General features: G+C 36.7%; 1 protein-coding gene across 50 annotated transcripts in view; it reads left to right on the top strand.

Annotated features, from left to right (window-relative positions):
- Window positions 1–18,739, top strand: part of KIAA0825 (KIAA0825 ortholog) — a 239,834-nt gene that overhangs the window by 64,849 nt on the left and 156,246 nt on the right. For 43 of the 50 annotated variants that reach the window (XR_015280922.1, XR_015280925.1, XR_015280921.1 and 40 more), the window contains 2 exons: window positions 5,960–6,130; window positions 17,110–17,204. Coding sequence is in view for 42 of the 50 variants with exons in the window: in XM_086868965.1 (XP_086725091.1) it covers window positions 5,960–6,130; window positions 17,110–17,204 (266 nt within the window). In the remaining 8 variants the exon portion in view is untranslated. The remainder of the gene's footprint in view (window positions 1–5,959; window positions 6,131–17,109; window positions 17,205–18,739) is intronic. The other 7 variants (XR_015280928.1, XM_086868978.1, XM_086868974.1 and 4 more) reach the window with 1 other exon arrangement.

Below are 18,739 nucleotides of genomic sequence, written 5' to 3'. Positions count from 1 at the left end.
CATATCCAAATTAAACTGTTAAAAAAATGCTAGCTTGCAGTAATGAAGATGATTTTTTATAATTATCATAAGTACTGTGTATAGAAAACTGCTGGCACTGTTTGTAATAATTTAGTTCTGTGTAATACCGTGTATTACATCTGCTATACAGAAATACTAAGTTGCTTTTTACAGTATAAGCAAATTAGCAATTATATCCAGCAATACCAATTATTTAAACCTAGCAGTTGCATTAAAAATTGTATACCAACACACAGTTTGAGAAAACTGTGAGCAGATGTCCATAAAAATGGAATATATCTTTGCTAAATGCAAATGGAATAATAATATAACATATATACAAGTTTGTTTAGGAGATAGTGGGCAGATGAATACAGTCATAAATGCAAGATTGTTATAATAGTTATAGCATCACTTAAAAGTTAATATCACTGAGACCTGAGGAACACATTATTGTTAATGGAATTTATGTATGTAACTCCCTGTGCATGACTTTGAAAATTTACCTCTTGGAATACCCCTATACACAGTGATTGTCAGCAGCTGAGTTTGTTTTGCTTTATTAGGCTATTTCTTTTTGGATTTAGCAAAATGGTAATTCCATTTATTATGTATGCAGCTTGTAGTTAGATTTTAAATTTAATATTGCACTTCCTATTTTTTTATTTTCTTCCTTACATGGCTTTATTGAATGAAATCCCTGACATTGCCTACTTGTGTCTGTAGTAGAACCTTATTGTAGATCTATCTTACATGAAATCAAGCCTTAGAAATGGGGACAGATGAATGATATTTAATGTATTGTGTATTGGGAAGGTATTTTATAGTATAATTGTTTAAGTGGGTTTTAGACACTTAGTTCCTGCTGAGGGAGAAATCCCCACTGTAATCACTGAAGAAAACAGTCATCAGGTTGCTTTCCAAGGATTCCACCATGAGTCTCAGAAGCAGTTTAGCCATGTGGCTCTGTAAAGTGAGTAGTAAAGGCTAATTAATCTGAGAGCAACACTGTCATAATGTAGTTATTCTTTAACATTCAGAGCCAGCTCACCTTTGATGCAGGTATTTGTGCCATACTTTACTGTGTCACATGCCTGGATGAGTTGAAATTACTGGAATTAGGCACTCAGTTTTTGAGATGTCGTGAATTCAGGATTTTTTAAAACATTTGAGATAATATGCTCATAAAAAATAATAGAAAGAGAAAATAGTAACAAAAGTTAAATTTAGCTTATGGATCTCGTTCATACATGTTTTCTTAGGCCTTCTGAGATTTTAAGTGCCTCCAGGCAATAACCAAGGGAATTGGAACACATTTTTTTAATGGTTTCAATAGCTACAGCTTTGAGGAAAGTATCACTTTTGAAACTCGGTGTAAAATCACAAGTTAGCAAATATACACAGGTCATCTAGATCTAGCTCGGTCTTATTCCTCCTGCGTCTTCCTTTTCAGAGATGAGGGAAAATCTTTAAAAGTGCTAAAATAAAGGCAGATACCTTGCTACTGAATTTAAGTACTTAGGAGAAGGTCAGGTACAATAATCAAGTACTTTAGAAAATACCTTTCACTTTATGTTGCATGAAACATGCTTTAATTTATTTATTAGCTGTCTTAGAATTCATATGGGCACCTCTCAACTTCATCACTGGTGAAGTGAAATTCTATACCATCTGTCCAGCTAGATCCAGCCAAATGGTCTTTGGTAAACTGGACAGCTTTATTCTTCAACAAGGATGGCATGTCCTTCAGATCTTAGGGAGATTTCTTCTGCTTCAATGCACTCTGCTAAAATGAAAGGCCAAACCTGAAAACAGTACCCCTAGTTTCTCCAATGTTGTATAACTGCATCAGCTGCCTTGGCACCAGTGCACAAACCTTGCACAAATTGATAGACATCCAGTATTAGTTTTACTTGGGCCTTCTTTTTCTATAAGAAAAGCTTCCTAAGAGTAACCTTGTTTGCGTTGACAGACTTCTGGTCCATTTTTTGATAGCTGGATTAGTGAATCAGCATGCCTGAAGAAATGAAATAGAAATGAATGAAATTAAATTAAATGAAATATTCTTTAGGTCCCCTCTGCCTCTATATGGTACGAACTCAAGCGTACAGACTATCTAAGTATAGAGATGTTTATGGCAGGAAAGTTCTGAGCTTATTCCTTTGCTTCATTCCAGTTTTGTGTAATGAACCATCAAGATTTATTTACTGGCTACAGATACTGGCAGTGCAGGTTCAAGTTAATTCAAGTAATTTTTTTTTCTTCTCCCTCCTATCCCCCAGAAAGAACTGCAGTCTAGGTATCAGAAACCTCAAGCACTCTCTCTTTTTTCCTCTTAGCAAAATAGTTCTTTCTTGTACTGTCCTCTGTGAGGCAGTAAGACAGTTTGCCAATTTTTCTGAGGTTTTTGTCTGAAAACTCAAGTTCTTTAAGAGCTATGCAACTTTCTGTTGCATAGCTTTCTGTGCACTAGTGAGCCTGAAGGCCCTGACCACTCTTTTCAGGGACCTACACCGCAGCCTGCCCAGGAAATCTATTTCTGCTGCACCTGGGTTCTGAGTCCCTGCTTGAATGACATCACAGATGTCCTGATGTTCATCTCCCCCAGAGCTGTGGACCACATTGATTCAATTTTCCTGCCTTGAGCTTGAACCTGCCTTATCACCATGATTCCACTGAGTGTTCACTGAACTCTTCCTGACTTGTGGTTACCTTCACCAGACCAGATCCAGATTTAAAAGGGTGAATTAGCTTCCTGACTCCACCTCAGGTTTGTGTGGTCACCATGAACTTGGCTGGTGATCTGGACTCTTGGTTGAAACCTATCATCTCAGGATCTGCCTTGCCCAGGATGGGGGCCTGGCTGGCAAGGAGCCTGTCCTGCTTGCTGTATTACCATGCTTGACTCCCTGTTCCTCAACTAGCAGCCGGACTTCAGTGGTCCCTGACACCGTGCTTGGCTTAAATATTTTCTGTTGTAGTTAAAGATAGTTCATTTTCCTGACATAGGATATTTCTGCTAGCAGATTCATCTGCCAGAGCAGTTTAGGAATCATCAGCATAGATACTGGTTTTGTACAGCAACATTGGTATGATTCTTGTTTTGCAGAGATGGAAGCCTGGGGCTATGTTCAGGAGCTCAGAACCTTTTCTTACTCCTCTGTGTTTGTTTAGGGCCTGATCTCAAATTTTTTTGAGCAGTATTTGCAAAATCATCTTAATGGGACATTGACAAAGGCTGTAGAATGAACTTTACCTCACCATTGCCTCAGTACCAGCCTTTCTGTCCCTTTTCAGAAATTCTCTCTAGGTATTGCTTCAGCAGGAAGCTGACATATCCTGTTTTTAGGAGGTTCTTGTTGAGGTTTGTCTGTATCCAAAGATCCTGCTCCAGCTGTCTCCTTGTACAAGGACTACATGAATTAAAGTCAGACATGAAGAAAAAAAATCAAATTTAAAAAAAAATCAAATTTAGAAGAATGATAGTAGTAAATTGCAGATGGTTCAGGAAGGAAGTTGGTTTGTATCATGTAACTTTCTCCATTACCTTTCTATCCTGCAGTTAGACTAAAATGCCATTGCTTAATTGATTTGTGGCTGGCTGAGATCACCTTGATGGGCTTTCAGCCATCCTTTGTATAGGATTCTAACAACAATTTCAGACCATTTTTATCATGGAGGGGTGCTTCTCTTGCTGTACGGTGTCACCTGGGTAAATGAGTTATATTGGTTTTCTGACCTAATAGTAAGTCATGACCCAGTAACATTTTCAGAGTAAGCATACTCACTCTGTGAATATGGCTGATTTTCCTCCAAACAGGTTGATGTCACTGAGGTTTGATTGAACATATATCACAGTTCTCATGGCTCTTTTCCATCTGTTCTCTTCATGACAACATACATGTTTTCTTCATGACAATCTTCAACAAGATTTATAAAACTGTTTTGAGATGTTCTTTATGTTACTGCATTGGCTGCTTAGCTCTTGGCTGTTTCACAGTTCTTAAAGGTTTATTTCTGGTGGTTGTCCAATCAGAACAATGTCAAAAAGGAAGTGCTTTTTCATTCTACTCTGCTAAAAAATGGACAGTGAGGTGCTTGTTCAAGATTGCTGGTCGGTGGTCTTCAAAATTAAATGCTGTGTTCAGTATTTTAAACCTAATGATCTGGAGGTATGTATGGCCTTTCAGTCACGCTTTGGATACTTGGGTGTGTGCCCACTACTTGAACATCAAGCACTAAATAAATGAGTTGTCATTTCTGAGAAACAATATAACAGAAATATGTTCTGAATTATCATTAAAAGTAAAAGTTTTTACTTTTTCTGGGCTTGGTAATGTATTCTAAAAATAGCATTACTGTGTTATACCTTTGTCTTTTATGTCAACTTTCAGTCTAATAAGGACAATATCATTTGAGGCAATCAAATAAATGGATTGATCCCTTGTTCCTCAATAGATGGGGCAGAAGCATCAAGGTTTTCAAATTATAGGAGATAGAACTAATGTTCTATACATTTTCGTGATGTGTTTTGTGATTCTTACACTGCAGACTCAGGCAGTCTTTTCATATCAGTTAAACTCAGATTATATTCTCTAGTTTTCAGGTAAGGAGTAAAATCCTCTGAATAGCAGATTGTGATTTTTTTGTGGGTTTAAGACTTAAAATTAGAAATCCAGTGATAGATTTGTTATTTACTCCTTATTCAGATAGGACAGACTCCAACACAGGCAGTTATGCATAACTCTTTTGACCTTCTTAGAAATGCAAGGGACTAACATGAATACAAACTTTTTGGAACTTTGAGGAAATTCAGATGTGCATGCAAAACCTGCAGTCCAGTCTCTAAGGCTGCAAAACTGGAATAGCAAATTACAGAATTAGTATTCAGTGTTCAACTCTGCTGCTTAGATCTATGTCTAAAAGTGATTTGTAAATGCCTAAAAAAATATTTAGAAACTTTGAAGGAAAAGAAAGGTACAAAGTACTTAAAACTCGCAAAGGTGAGAAAGATTTGACACACAAAAGTACATTTCAATCAATTTCTTTTTGTTATCCTCTTTCAAAGATTCCCTTTCAGACCACTCTGGCTCTCCCTCTGACACTTTCCAGATTAACGGTTCTGCTGATGTTACATCTGCAATAGAACTGCATAGGAACATCGTATCAGTTCACCACAATTTCCATAGAAGTGCAAATTTGTTACATTTAAAGACATTATAAAATTAAAGTACTTAAACCCATGTGGTTTGGTAATACTGGATTGGAAACGTCTCACAGTCGTTTATAGTCTGACTGCACTGAAATCAGAGTTCCCTGGTTGATGTGACATGATTATATGTTATGAGTGCATGTGTTAACCTTTCAAAATAAAATGTTCGGTTTCTTCTTTTAAATACCAAATGCTTATAGTTATAATACTTGCTGATATTTTCTCACTGACAGACTCACTTGTTTTCAAACCCCACATATTTAAAGTTGCGGAGTGTTAGATTGATGTTTCTTTCACTCAAATGTCATATTCATCAACTGTATTGTGCTAGCAGATTGTTAAACAGACAAGGTGACTTGCAGAGTGACAAGTGATGTGATGTCCCAAACCATTAAAATACAGTAATGATGTGTTTTTTTCCCTTTCGGCTTTTGCAACACAGTTGGGTTTTCTGTAAAACACAGGTGAGAACATTTCTGAGTAGATCCATTGCATGGAAAAAAATCCTAGTTTAATGAATGACAAAATCTGGAATTCAATTGGAACCTCACAGATAATTGAGAAGTGCTGAAGAGTGAAGAAAAAATAGTGTAACAGTATTTTATAGTGAGAAAAAGATACATTATGTTATAAGAAAAATTAAATTGCTTGATATATTATACTGTCTTACATAATCAGTTTTGCAGGATAATTTTTTTTTTTTTTTTCAGTTATAATAAAAGCTGTTTTATAATTTTACTTGAATAGCCTCCCAGGAATACCACAGGAAAGGACGGAACTTCTGCTTAACCTTGTATCAGCTCAAATGTATTTCTCAACTTATCAAACTCTTTTTATTAATGGAGGAAAAAATTGAGGAGCTCTCCACGGAAATTCTGCTGCTGCCTTCATTTACAGAGAGGAATAAGAATGTTCAAGGTAATGAAGGATTGTCCTGTTTTATTGGTTTACTTTGTGCAAAAGAATAATATACTATTTTCAACATTAATTACCTAATTTATGTCATCATATTTTTCAAATGAATGTGTTACCATATCCACTGAAAAAGCTTTTGAAATGTGCAGATTTACATTTGAGCAGAATGACTTATAGCAAAGAGCTGATTACCGTGTGTAGAGATGTGATGCACTAACTGTAGGCATTGATGGAGCACCATGATGAAAAACTATCAAACACTGTAACAAGATATCTCCTACTAGATTCTCTATAAAATCCTGTGTGTCACATAGGACACAATAACACTTGGATTCTGAATTCTCTGAAATTGACTTTTTCTGAAATTGTCCTTGAAAGCTGTCTTTTTCAAGAAATAAGAGCACTGACTTTAATATCAGCTTAGTTGATCTTAGTCTGCATGAAACTAACTGCCTAAGGATATAGTCCTTGTTTTAACCTGTATTTCTCATACTTTCTCATATGTACTATGCTTACTAGCATGCCTATCCCACTGGCCTCAGCGGCTGTGTTACAGAAAGAGGCTCTGCATCAGTAAAATGATGAAGCCTCAGGTTTGCATTTGGTATAGGTTTCAAGCTCACTCTTTTTTTTTTTATCTAATTGTATTCAGGAGAACCTGGTATCATGGAAATTCAAGTGAATAACTCCTTCCAGGAGTATGCTCATAAATGTTCTTCTACTCTGCTGCTTCTGCCAGTAGAGACTCCAAGTCATGAGAGAGAAGTGGTTTCAAGAGCTTTGATCCTATTGCAGGAAAAGCTCAGACCAGAAATGAGGCCAGGCTGCTCAGGGGGAGAGGATTGGTGAAGTTAAATGTTCACCATCTCTATAGTCAAGCTGCAGGCTGAGGAGAAAGGTGTTTTGGGAATGATGTAGTCTCAGAATAGTAAATTGATGAAAATAAAAATATTAAGTAAGAGTTCCAAGGCACACACTTTGTTGATGTATTCTTCACCTGTAATATTGACACTCCAAAATAAAGGACTACAAGTTAATCTATATATTTTTAGGATATACATCAAAGCTGTAATAAAATGTACATTCAAATTCCATTTTTGCTACTAACTTCAATGTATTTCTGCCTCCTTTAGTCACTCAGTTTTACTAATTCTCAAGAAATGTTAAACTATTATAAATTATGATCTATGTTTTATGGCCTTGAATCTACAAAGAGGTGTTAGAATAAACTTGTGGACTTTTCTGTGTGTGTTGGACAGGGTATACATTCAGTAAGGGCAATGGTAAATGTACTTTTTACTACTGTATTGTGTGACAAAGTGTAAAAAAAATTCAAAGAGTCCTGAATAGGGAAATTTATTTGATATTTATGTGACTATTATAAGGCATGTTGTCTCCAGTAATTTAGGGAACTTAAAGATTTCAATATTAGCAAGAAATATTTTGCTTTCCAGGAAATAAAAATTATCCTGATGGCTTTTTTCCAAGCTTAATTCCATCCAGAACTATTTCGCCAAAGAATGTTAAGCCGCCTTCTTAGAGAAATATTCTTTTAGAGTAATCGTGTCTATAGCAAGTCAGTTCTTAATTGGTACCTCTACTTAATCAAATCTGAATGGGAAATATTATTAGATCTTGTAGGAGGCAATCTTGTGGGTAGAAGGCACATTCTGAAAAAAGCCCTAGAATTCATTTTACCTTGGAAAACAAGTGAGGGTAAATATTTTTGTGGTGCTTTTAGCGAAGTCTTCAGACATACTTCTGTGTTCAGAGTTGCTGTTCTGATCAGGTGGCTCTATTCACAAAACTTTGCTCAGTGATATACTTACAGATAGTTTTTGAAAGGAAGACATGACCAGAGAAAATTTTAACAAGACATCTGACTAGAAGAAAGGCTTACTGGTATTATTTTAATTTTGTATTGTTGGAAATCTCAGTTGTAGTGAAGTGAAAGATGATTTGATGTGGGAGAATGAAAGCTATGTTCCCAGTAGTTCCAGGTTGTGTTAAGTACCAAAAGGGATTTAAGACTTTCTCCGTTAATGTCCTATAGTGGGTTGATAATCTTATTTTTTTTCACTGATGATGGCTGAGTTTTTTTATAAGAAGGATTGGTTAGAATCTTTGTTTTATTTTCATCAGAACACATTATAGTATGTGACCAGGCAATATATAATGACCATCTTCTGTGCTTCTTTAGAACCCTTATTACTAGAAATCCTGTTTAATTTGACAGTCAGGAGCGTAGATATGTCCGAAGCTGCTTTAAATTGACTTGGTACGGAGGTCAGGTTAATAGTGCAGTACAGGCTGCAGAACCAGCCTAAGCAGAGAGGATTAGCCCAGGCTGAAGTGTATGCTGATGGTGCTAGACAGTTACCCATACTTTCAGTAGGTTAAAGCTAGGTTGGGTACAGCCAGCATACCCCTCAGTCTCGGCAGTGAGGGATATCTGAAGTGTCAGTGCTCTGTACGTAGTACTGCTGGCAAATTAGGAAGAGATGGTGGATTCATAAAAAGTAGATGAATGTCCAAGTCACCTAAAGTTTCCCTAGACATTGCATAGACAGAAGCCTTGTACTTGTTTTCATTATTTTTTGGTTGCTTCTAGTGTTCATGGGAGACTTCTAATCTATGTAACTCACACAGAGATGCAACAAAAATGTTTTTTTCATGTACTTGTGTCAAGTAGTGTTTTTTTGTGTACAGCTGTTTCAATGTCAATTTTGTTTTATATTCTGTAGTATTTCAATTTTGATATTTAGAACATGTATAAAGTTCCTTCAGAAACAAAGTAGTTCTTTGGATGGTTCCTCTTTTTAAATTTTTTTTTGTCCCAAAGGTGGCATCTGAGTTTTATCTAAACCAGACGGTTTCTTGGCCCTCATTTTTCCCTAAACCCAGCAATGACAAAGAGCAACGGCTGCATAAATTGGATGTAAGAAGAACACTTAGGGTTTATCACAGAAGAATCAAAGATTTCATATCTTCTGACAGATTGTTTGTACTCTTAGGGGGTCTTAAGAGGGGTCAAATGGCTTCTAAGAGTTGCTTAGCTAGATGGTTAAGGGATTGTATTAGAGAGGCGTATGTAGTTAAGGGTAAAGAGGCTCCCAGGGTTTGTAAAGCTCATTACACTAGGACTATAGCTGCTTCTTGGGCGGAGAGGTCGAAGGCTTCCACATTGGAAATTTGCAAGGTGGCCACCTGGGCTTCTCTTCATACTTTTTCATTGCATTATTGCTTGGATGTAGTCTCTTCTGCAGATTCTGCTTTTGGTAGGAGGTTGCTTGTGAACCAAAAAAAGAACAGTGAAGAAAAGAAAGACATGTAGTTCAGAGTTCTAGCTGGCAACAAGACAAGTTTCTTTGCAGCGTGCACAATGGAATCCTATGAAGACCAATTTAGGCCGTTGAAAATAGATGTTAGAGGGAAGTACTGCCTACCAGTGTTCTCTGATGGTAACCCCATGGCAGACAATAGCACCAAAGGAAACAGTGAACCAGAGTGAACTCTGTAGGGAGATGGATGTAGAGAGTTTTTTAGGTGATACAGATAGGTCTCTAAGTTCAGTTTGAGAGTTCTTTATCTGGCATCTTCTACCATTTTCACAAATTACTTTGCATAGATTGGAGAAAATATTTCTCTGAATTGCATTTTCCACTTGAACTTCTTTTCACTGTTCGCCTTCCAATTCTTCCCGATTTTTTTGACTTTACCAGCAGTAACGTAGTGTTCCTCAGTGAGCAATATGTGTATGCCAAGATTTGAGCTTGATTTAAAACTGTATTTGTGTTATCTAAGAACATTTTTTTAAAAAAATAGCTTAAATACACATTTTGTCTACTACCAATGTGTTCTTCAAGTTATGCTTTAAATCAAATTTAAGGAGAAAATCATGCAAAGTTCTTGGACAAACAAGTGATGGTGTGGTTTTCTTCCACCCTTGAACATTAGTGTGACATCTAGGTAAGACAGCTGCTCTGCCTTTCAGAGAAAAGGTATCTTATATTTTTCTATCATTTACTCATTTATTCATAATGGTACATGACCTCTCTTCATTCCACTAAAGGTATTGGATATCATAAAATTAGAGGAGTAACCATACCAAGTTTTTCTTGATTATTTAACCCTTTCATCTGCATGTCTTGTCATGCCTACAGGGATGAGATAGTCTACTTCTCTATTTACATTCAGTTGAAATTCATGAGATGTTCTGACATACCTAGTACTTCCAACACCACAGAGGTTGTTCTCTTTGAAGCAATCAGGAACATTTTTGTCTACAGTCAAGGGTTAAGCAGGACATTTGGGTTTAGAACTATGCCAGATTACATTCTGTTTCCATCTGTAATTAGATTTTTTCTTTCCTCTTGGGTTTTCAGAAGCCTCTTGTTAAGACTTCTGAAAAATAAAAAACATCTAATATGCTTTCATCTGTCTCATTGCAGTGGGAAAGATGAACTTTGTACAGATCAGATAATGAATACCAGGAAAGGATTTTTCCAGTTGAGTGCTTGAAAACACTGTGGGGAGAGTTGTCAAATCCTTAGATTTACAAGCTCTGTCTCATGGGACTGGGAAGATTTGCAAAGGTCTTTTCTTCACACCTTAAAAAGAAATCCTTAACTCTATATCTGTTTCTGGAAAGTGTAATAAAAGGAGTGTAGAATGCAATTCTAGAGGTGCATTCTCCTAACAGACTTTTATTGCAAAGTTGCAATAATTGCAATTGAAGATTTTAAAAAAATTGTGATTTTTACTTTGGTCTCAACATAAGATGTTCAAGTATCCTGTCTTACAAATACACAGCTTCAGTGGATCAATCCAAAGTGATGATGAATTTACATTAGGAGGGGAATAATTTCAGAGGCGCATTTTCTGCATCTGGGTTAGTACAGTTTGCTCAGTATAGTAACAAGTAACAAGTAAAAGATCCATTATTGAAGATAGAAAAGCTGAAGGCTTTTTTGGCCCACAGTTAGTCAGGGATTTTTTTATTATTATTTGTATTTCTGGAGGAATGGTTCTTCCCTCTTCTGCAAGATGTATTATTTCCAGTACGGTTTCAGTAAAAGTTCTGACTGTGCTAGCTGAATCCAGTTTGTAAGCTACTTTGATAGCACTGATACTTAGCTTACATACAGATAATGAGTAGTCATACAAAAATGCTCCTTGATACTTTGCTATTCTATGCTGCATGCAAGATGATGCCACAATGACTGCTCTCATGTCCTATTTTATATGCTATAAAAATAGGAAAGCTGTGGAATTCTATAGAAAAAAGAATTAATAGAACTTCTTAAATAAAAATAATTATGTTTAGAATGCAAGAGGTCACTGTCATTCTCAGATTTTTGTAATCATCATTATGAAAGCAGGAAAATACTGATTTGGAGAAAGAATTAAATAAATTGTAGATAAAGGGGATGTAGGCAAACAATTTTTTTGAAGAGAAGAATAATGCCAGACAAATTTTAATACAAAATAAGGAAAGCTAGCTGAAAAGATTTAATTTTAAGTATAGTGCTGGATATAATCTTGTTCTCATTATTTACAATCAAAATTATTAAAGCTGCCTGGCTGGTAAGCTAAAGGAAGTGCACAAATTATGAGCAGTCCATGAAGACTAGTTGTTTGTAGAACATCAGTTTCAAGAAAGATAAAACAAGGATTTGTGGTTAATCCAATCTTCCCTGATAATCAAGAATGGTGGAGGTGTAGAATATACTCTGGATAAGGAGTAAATATGAGAAATTGGCATGTTTTCCTTCAGCACCCGTCTTCTTTCACATCATTCACCTTTTTCTGCTCTCTTTCTGCAAATTCTCTTCCGTAAACAAACATGTGAGAAGGATCACATGCATTTCTTTCTATCTGTGCAAATGCAGCTCGATATGTGCTATTTCAAGAGAGGAGTCAGAGAGTTTGTCTAGAAAAATGGCTGTCTAGATAGCTATGCTTCCTCTGACCCATGCCAGCCTTCCTGTCTGCAGTAGCAAACTAATTTGGGCTGAATAGCAGCTGTATCTTGAATAAAGCTATACTTCTCTTTCCCAGGAGAGTTTGCTGATTAGGGCAAAGTTGTAAGGCCCTAAAATCCTTGCTTGAGGAGGCACTTTAAAGGGCTTGCAGTTTTTCATATATTCTGAGTTAGACACACAGAACAAACACCAACAAGATGTTCTTAAGAGGTCAAAACAACAGAAAAAACTTTACTTCACAATATCAAAGAACTTTGGCAAAAGGTTTATGACAGCATCCAATCAACATAAAACACTTTTCAAAGCATTAACTTAGCTCGTTTGACTTAGGAAACTCTAAACCCATTTAATTCTTACTCAAAAATCCCTAGAAGAGGGAATTAGAAGAAGAAAGAGAAAGAGAGGAAGATGGAAAAGATATAGAAAAGAACAAACATGACTACCACTCCTGTTTCCTGCGGTGTTCAACTCATAGAGATTCCAAGAGGAGGTAGGGTCAAAATGTGCTCACCCTGTGTCTCAGGTTAAATACCCTTTGGCTTTCATGGGCCACTTTATTTCATTCCTACACCGGAGTTCCAGTCATCTAGCCACTCTAGGGCTGGACTGAGGTTTCAGGGGCAGGGTGTGGAGCATTGCCTTCAGTGTGCCAGGGATTGGTGGCCACTGTGGGGCTGGGATACAGGCTCTGGGGGATGGAGTGTATGCACTGCCTCACCAGACTCACTCGCTGCCTTTTCCCTCACACACATCCCCAAATCATTTTGAGCAATTAATCCTTTGAGTCTCTCACGCAAGGGAAGAAGTCATAGGACAGGAAGGGTATAATTTATAATCTGTCCCTGTGGAAATAGTGTTTGAGAGGAAGTTTGTAGTAGCATCTGAAGAGTGGAGGCGGGGCTGTGGCTAAGTGTACAGTGTTCAATACAAAGTGTGAAGGCAACCCTTGCTAGCTGGAGGTTAAATCAAAGATTAGAGCCAGCCATACCCAGATGACATATGGGGAAAGCAGAAATTTGAGAAATGAAAGGAAATCGGTAAAATATGGGAGACTTGAACCTGAGGGTTCTTTGAGAAGACCAGTGAAGTTTTTAATATGTGTAAGCCTACATGCATAAACACAGGTACATACAAGTATAAAGCAGGAGTGCCCTGACTGTTAATTAAAAAAGGAGGTGGGATAATCTAGTAGAACATGTTAATTTAATAATGAAAGAGAATAACGTGAAATGACTGATATGGGTGTAAGCATCATTTGGCTCTTTGCCTGTGATCCTGGAGTCACAAATCTACTATCAGCTAGATACCTATTTATCTCAGCTGTGAGTTCTTAACAAGTAAGGCAGCACTGCTGTGAACACACAAGGATTTTAGGTTAAATGTTTAAGGTTTTCTTTAAAGTCTTGATATAAAAAGTTATAAATTGCAGATCTAAGTAGTGACAATAATATGAGAATGTGAATATATAGAAGCTTACTTGTGCTTAGAATGTGATGTTACATATATAAAAAAGGAGAATTACAAGAAAAAAAGGTAAATTTAAGGTAGAAAGCACAGAATAGAAAATAGGGAAAATATCCAGTCAGTTAGAGTTGTTAGGGTTTTTAAAATTCCGGACTAATTGCTAAAGAAAACGGTTAGAAACTTCATCATGAAATACACTAAGACATGCTGAAAAATACCCAGTAAGTTTCTAGTACTGTCTGTAATGTGTTGAATGGTCAGGGAGTTGGATGACCTGTTAATAGCTTTTGATTTTATGTTCTACCATTTTATCTTTCATTTTTCCCAGCTCAAATCTGCCAGTGTCTCTTGAAAATGCAAACAAAAAGGGTATTTGGGAAAAAAAACCCCAAATGTACAAAAAAACCCCAAAACAAACAAAAAAAAGGCCACCAAAACTTCAAAGCTATATAATATTGTATAAGTGTATGAAAAACAGTGTTTATTTTAAAAATGCAAATTGATTAGGGGAAAGGTAAAGCCTACTTTGGATTAATTTAATCTAATGCTGGAAATATCATGGAAAGAGAAAAGCTCTTTAAACCTTGGCCATGTACTACTAGTAGCTTCAGATTACTGAAGACCTCTAAGGTTGTGCCTTGATGATAATTTTTAACAATGCTTTGACCGCACCTGGTCACTTAAAACTTCTTTTAATTTATAGGAAGTATGTTATGTTAGGAATATCTGCACCAGTGTTGTTTACCAGCTTTATGCTCCAAGACAGCTTTTTAAAATACCATATCATTTGGTGTTATTCTTGTATCTCTTTGTGACTTACAGAATCACAAAATGGTTGAGGTTGGAAGAGACCTTTGGGGTTCATATTATGCAACAATCCCTGCTCAAGAAAGGCCTGTATAGCCGGTTGCCCACAATTATGTCCAGATAGCTTTTGAGTATCTCTAGAGATGGAGCTTCCATAACCTCTCTGGACACCTACAGTGCTTGGTCACCTTTACAAAAAGCATTTCCTGATGTTCAGAGGAAAACTCCTTGCTTTGTATCTACTTGTGCCTGTAACCATTGTCTTTGTTATTGTGGAAGACTGATTCTGGCCTCTTTGGACCCTCCTTTCAGATATTTATATACATTAGTGATATATCCTACTCTTAGCTTTCTCTTCTGTTGGCTAACAGTCCCAGTGCTCTCAGCCTGTTCTCCATTCCCTTTGTCACCTTCCATGGCCCTTTGTCAGACACTCTGGTGTGTTCATGTCTGTCTTGTACTGAGTAATTCAGAACTGTACACATCAGTCCAGGCGTGGCTCATCGGTGTTGAGCAGACAGGAAGTACCGTTTCTTTTTACCTGCTTACAACACTTTGCCTGATGCAGATACCATCAGCCTTCTTCACTGGTGGATGTTCAACTTCTTCGTGTCCTTCCAAAGCTTCTCTCCAGCTGGGAAAGGTCCAGCATGGGTTGATGCCTGCGTTTGTTCCTCCCCTGGTGCACGATTTTGCTTCTTGGACTTTACGAAATTCTAGCGTGCCCATTTCTCCAGCCTGTTGAGGTTCTCGTGGATTGCCACCATGACCGTCTGCCATCCAGTTTGATGTCAGCTTCAGACTTGCTGAGGGTACACTGTACCCCATCATCCAGATCCTTAATGAAGATGTTAAACAGAATTGGTCCTAGTATTGACCCCTGAGATAGATTGCTAATTACTGGCCTCAAACTAGACTTTGTGCCACAGATTACTACATTTGGGGCTTGGCTATTCAGCCACTTTTCAACTTAGCTTTCTGTTTGTCCAATCCATATATCAAGAGCTTGTCTACATGTGCCCTATAACAAGATCTTATGGGAGACAATGCCATGGGCTTTATTGAAGCCCCTGTAGACAATATCCACTGCTGTCCCCTAATCTACCAGGCCAATCATTTCTTCATAGAATTCATATTCATGCTGAATGCTCCTGATGAATTCTTTGTAATGTGCCTGGAAATGCCTCTGTAAATGCAGCCTTCCCTGGGGTTGAAGCAAGGTTGACAAGACTGATTGCTTGAATCCTTCTTATTGCCCTTTTTGAAAATAGGAGTGACATTTGCTTTCTTCTAGCCTTTGGTCAAATCAATTGATCAAAGATTATTGAGAGTGGCCTTGCAATGACATCTGCCAGCTCCCCTCACACTTGCAGGTGCATCCCACAAAGGCCAAAGGATTTCAAGATGTTGGGTTTGCCTAGTTATTCTTGGACCTGATCCTCTTCCACCAAGAGTACATCTTCCTTGCTCCAACCTTACCTCCTAGTCTCTGGGGTCCGGAATTCCTGGAGGGCGGTCTTGATAGTAAACACTGAGTTGAAGAAGATGTTCAGTTTCTTAACCTTTTCTGTATCTGTGTTACCACATCCCCCATCTTGTTGAGCAATGGGCTCATGTTTTCCCTAGTCTTTCGTTTATCACCTGTATACTTTACAGAAGCCCTTCTTGTTGTCTTTGACATCCCTGGCCAAATTAGTTGCAGTTGAGTTTTAGTTTCCTTTAGTTTTCCACGGTCAGAAGTTGTTTATGTGTCCCTCTCAGGTTACCCAGCCTTATTTACACTTTGTATGCTTCATTTTGTGTTTGAGTTTGGCTAGGATCTTCTTCATGCATTTAGGCCTTCTGCTGTTCTTTGTTTTTTTTTCAACACTTGACCTTGGCGGAGGTGATTTTTGAATATTAATCAAATTTCTTGTGTCCCATTACCTAGGGCCTTATTCCATGGGACTCTTCCAAGCATTTATTTGGGGAGGCCAAAGTCTGCTCTTTTGAAGCCTGGGGCTGTGAGCTTGCTTTTCACCCTGCTTGGTGCTCTCAGGATCTGGAACTCCACTATTTTATGGTCACTGCAGCCAAGGCTGCCTTGGACTTTCGGATCATCAATGTATTTCAGGAACCCATATTTCTTGAAACATTGATAAAAGTCATAATAACCCTAGATATTGGTTTATCCTTGACAAAACTAATGGGGCAATATCCTATTACTCTATGATTTATGAGTGAGTTTTTTACCAGCCCTTCTTAAGAAGCTTCTCTTACTCTTTATAATTTTGTAAGCTAACATTTTGCTTACAATAACTGTACTAATTAACTTTATTTTTATTCTTGTTGTATTGGTATTTCCAAGTAAATACAAAATATATTAGTGTTCAGTTGATACAATTCTTTGAACAAAGAGGAGAAATTAATTTCTATACAGGAGATCTTGTGTTATCCATTCTCCCTAAGAAGAGATGACTTCACGATCAGTATAAAAATGTATTAATGACAAAAGAAACCATATTTTACACATTATATATGCATTTGTATAAAATACAAATACAACCAGATGTGGATTTCATCATGTTATATAAAAGAAACTGTGTATAATTTGAATTTGACTTTATTATAATATTATCTTCTTGAGGGGTTTTTTGTGCTTCATATTGATATATCAGAAAATGATGTAGGCTGCTGACTTTTCTACAGAATTAATCTTAACTTTGATCCTTTTATCATACTGTGCAGGAGTTCTGAAGAGAGCTAGTGGGGAGCTTTTAATAGGAGAAACTAGAGCAAATGAAGCCAGCGTGCTTCCTGAACAGTTACTTCAGGTAGAAGAGGTGAGTATGAAAAGAATCCTACACTTTGTATGGGGTTTTCTTTTGTGTGTGTGTCTCCAGTGTAGACTGTCACCATGTTCATTATAAACACCTATTGCTGTAGTTTCATTACTTCAGCTACTGTGATTACTTCTATGTGAAAAATTTCTGTTTAGATGGAATAAAATCTTATGGCATTCAAAGTAGTTGTTGGTATTTAGTAATTAATAATAGAAAAAAAATTAATTATAAGATACCGCATAACAAAATGGGAAAAAATTACTAAAATATTACAGCTTTGTTAGTATTATACATGTAATCTCAAAGAATATTGAAGAAGATTGATGAAGTTCTTAGAATTTGGTCATTATGGTTCTTCCTAGAGGTATAGGTACTCATACAATGAGTATGTTCTTTGATACTAACAAACTGCTGTGTAATAAGCACTACATTTGTAGAATGTATATAGAAGATTTTCTTTATCTGTCTCCCATTTAGTACAAAACACATTTTTATTGTTGGTTTTGTGGCATCTAAATGCTGCAATGAATCTGATACTTAATGATAGTGGAAATTAATTTTTTAATGGCTTGGCTTTAATGCTGATTTTTTTTTTCAAATTGTGATTTGGATTGGTGTGTAAGACTAATCCTAATATGTATTACAAAGAAGAATCTATTTTATGTAGATTGGTTGTACTTGATCCCCATCAAAAAAAAAAACGAGGGAGTGCAATGTCTATGGGGGCTGTCTCTGTGCTTACAAGAGCTGAATTTTGCTAGTGGGGAAAGGGAAAGGAAGGAAGATACAACTTTTAAATTGAAGACAACTGGGAGGGCTTCACTTTGTACCCTTTCATTCTCTTCCAGTTTAGTATTATAGCTGCAGGAATAGTTAGGAGTCTGTCTTTTCTATTCTCCTACTGTGCCCTCATGGTGGAGATATTTACTGAACATTGTCTTATGTCATTAAAATATGTCTCTTACAGTGGTGCAATTCTCAAATGGCCACTTCAGGGAAAGGTTTAAGTCTGATGTAAGTCATAAGAGCAATGCAAAGTCAGATAAATCAAAAAGTAATGATGTCCTACTGTGTCTACTTCTGGCAACTATTACACTTCAGATTACTTCAGAAGTCTCTGTTTAAAGAAGGCAAGGAACTGATGTAAAACCATACTAAAAGCCAGCATTGGCTAAAAATTACAAATCTCTATTTAAACATTTTAATATTTTCTAAATCCAGTTCTAGAGAAGTGAAATACAGTGTGGCTGTGTTAAAAACAGCTCCTCTTAAGTGTTTCCCATTGAGATTCATGAATAGTAACTTCCAGTTGCTAACCTTGCAGTGAAAATTATTACAGGGTATGAATTGGTAGATTACTTGTTATAATATTGAAAATATATATAAATTCTTTGACTTTGTTAAGTATATTATGTTAAAGATTACAAAATAAGTAAAGAAGAAACTTTTTTTTTAAAGCTGTCTTGTTTAAACAGTAATTTTATTTTTTGAAAAATTTGATGACAAGTTTAATGTTGTCAAGCGTCTTCAGTTTG

Source organism: Cyanistes caeruleus, chromosome Z, assembly GCF_971803275.1.
Source record: "Cyanistes caeruleus chromosome Z, bCyaCae1.hap1.1, whole genome shotgun sequence".
NCBI lineage: Eukaryota > Metazoa > Chordata > Aves > Passeriformes > Paridae > Cyanistes > Cyanistes caeruleus.
Note: the sequence above shows the minus strand (reverse complement) of the source record. Positions and strands in the feature narration are given on the sequence as shown.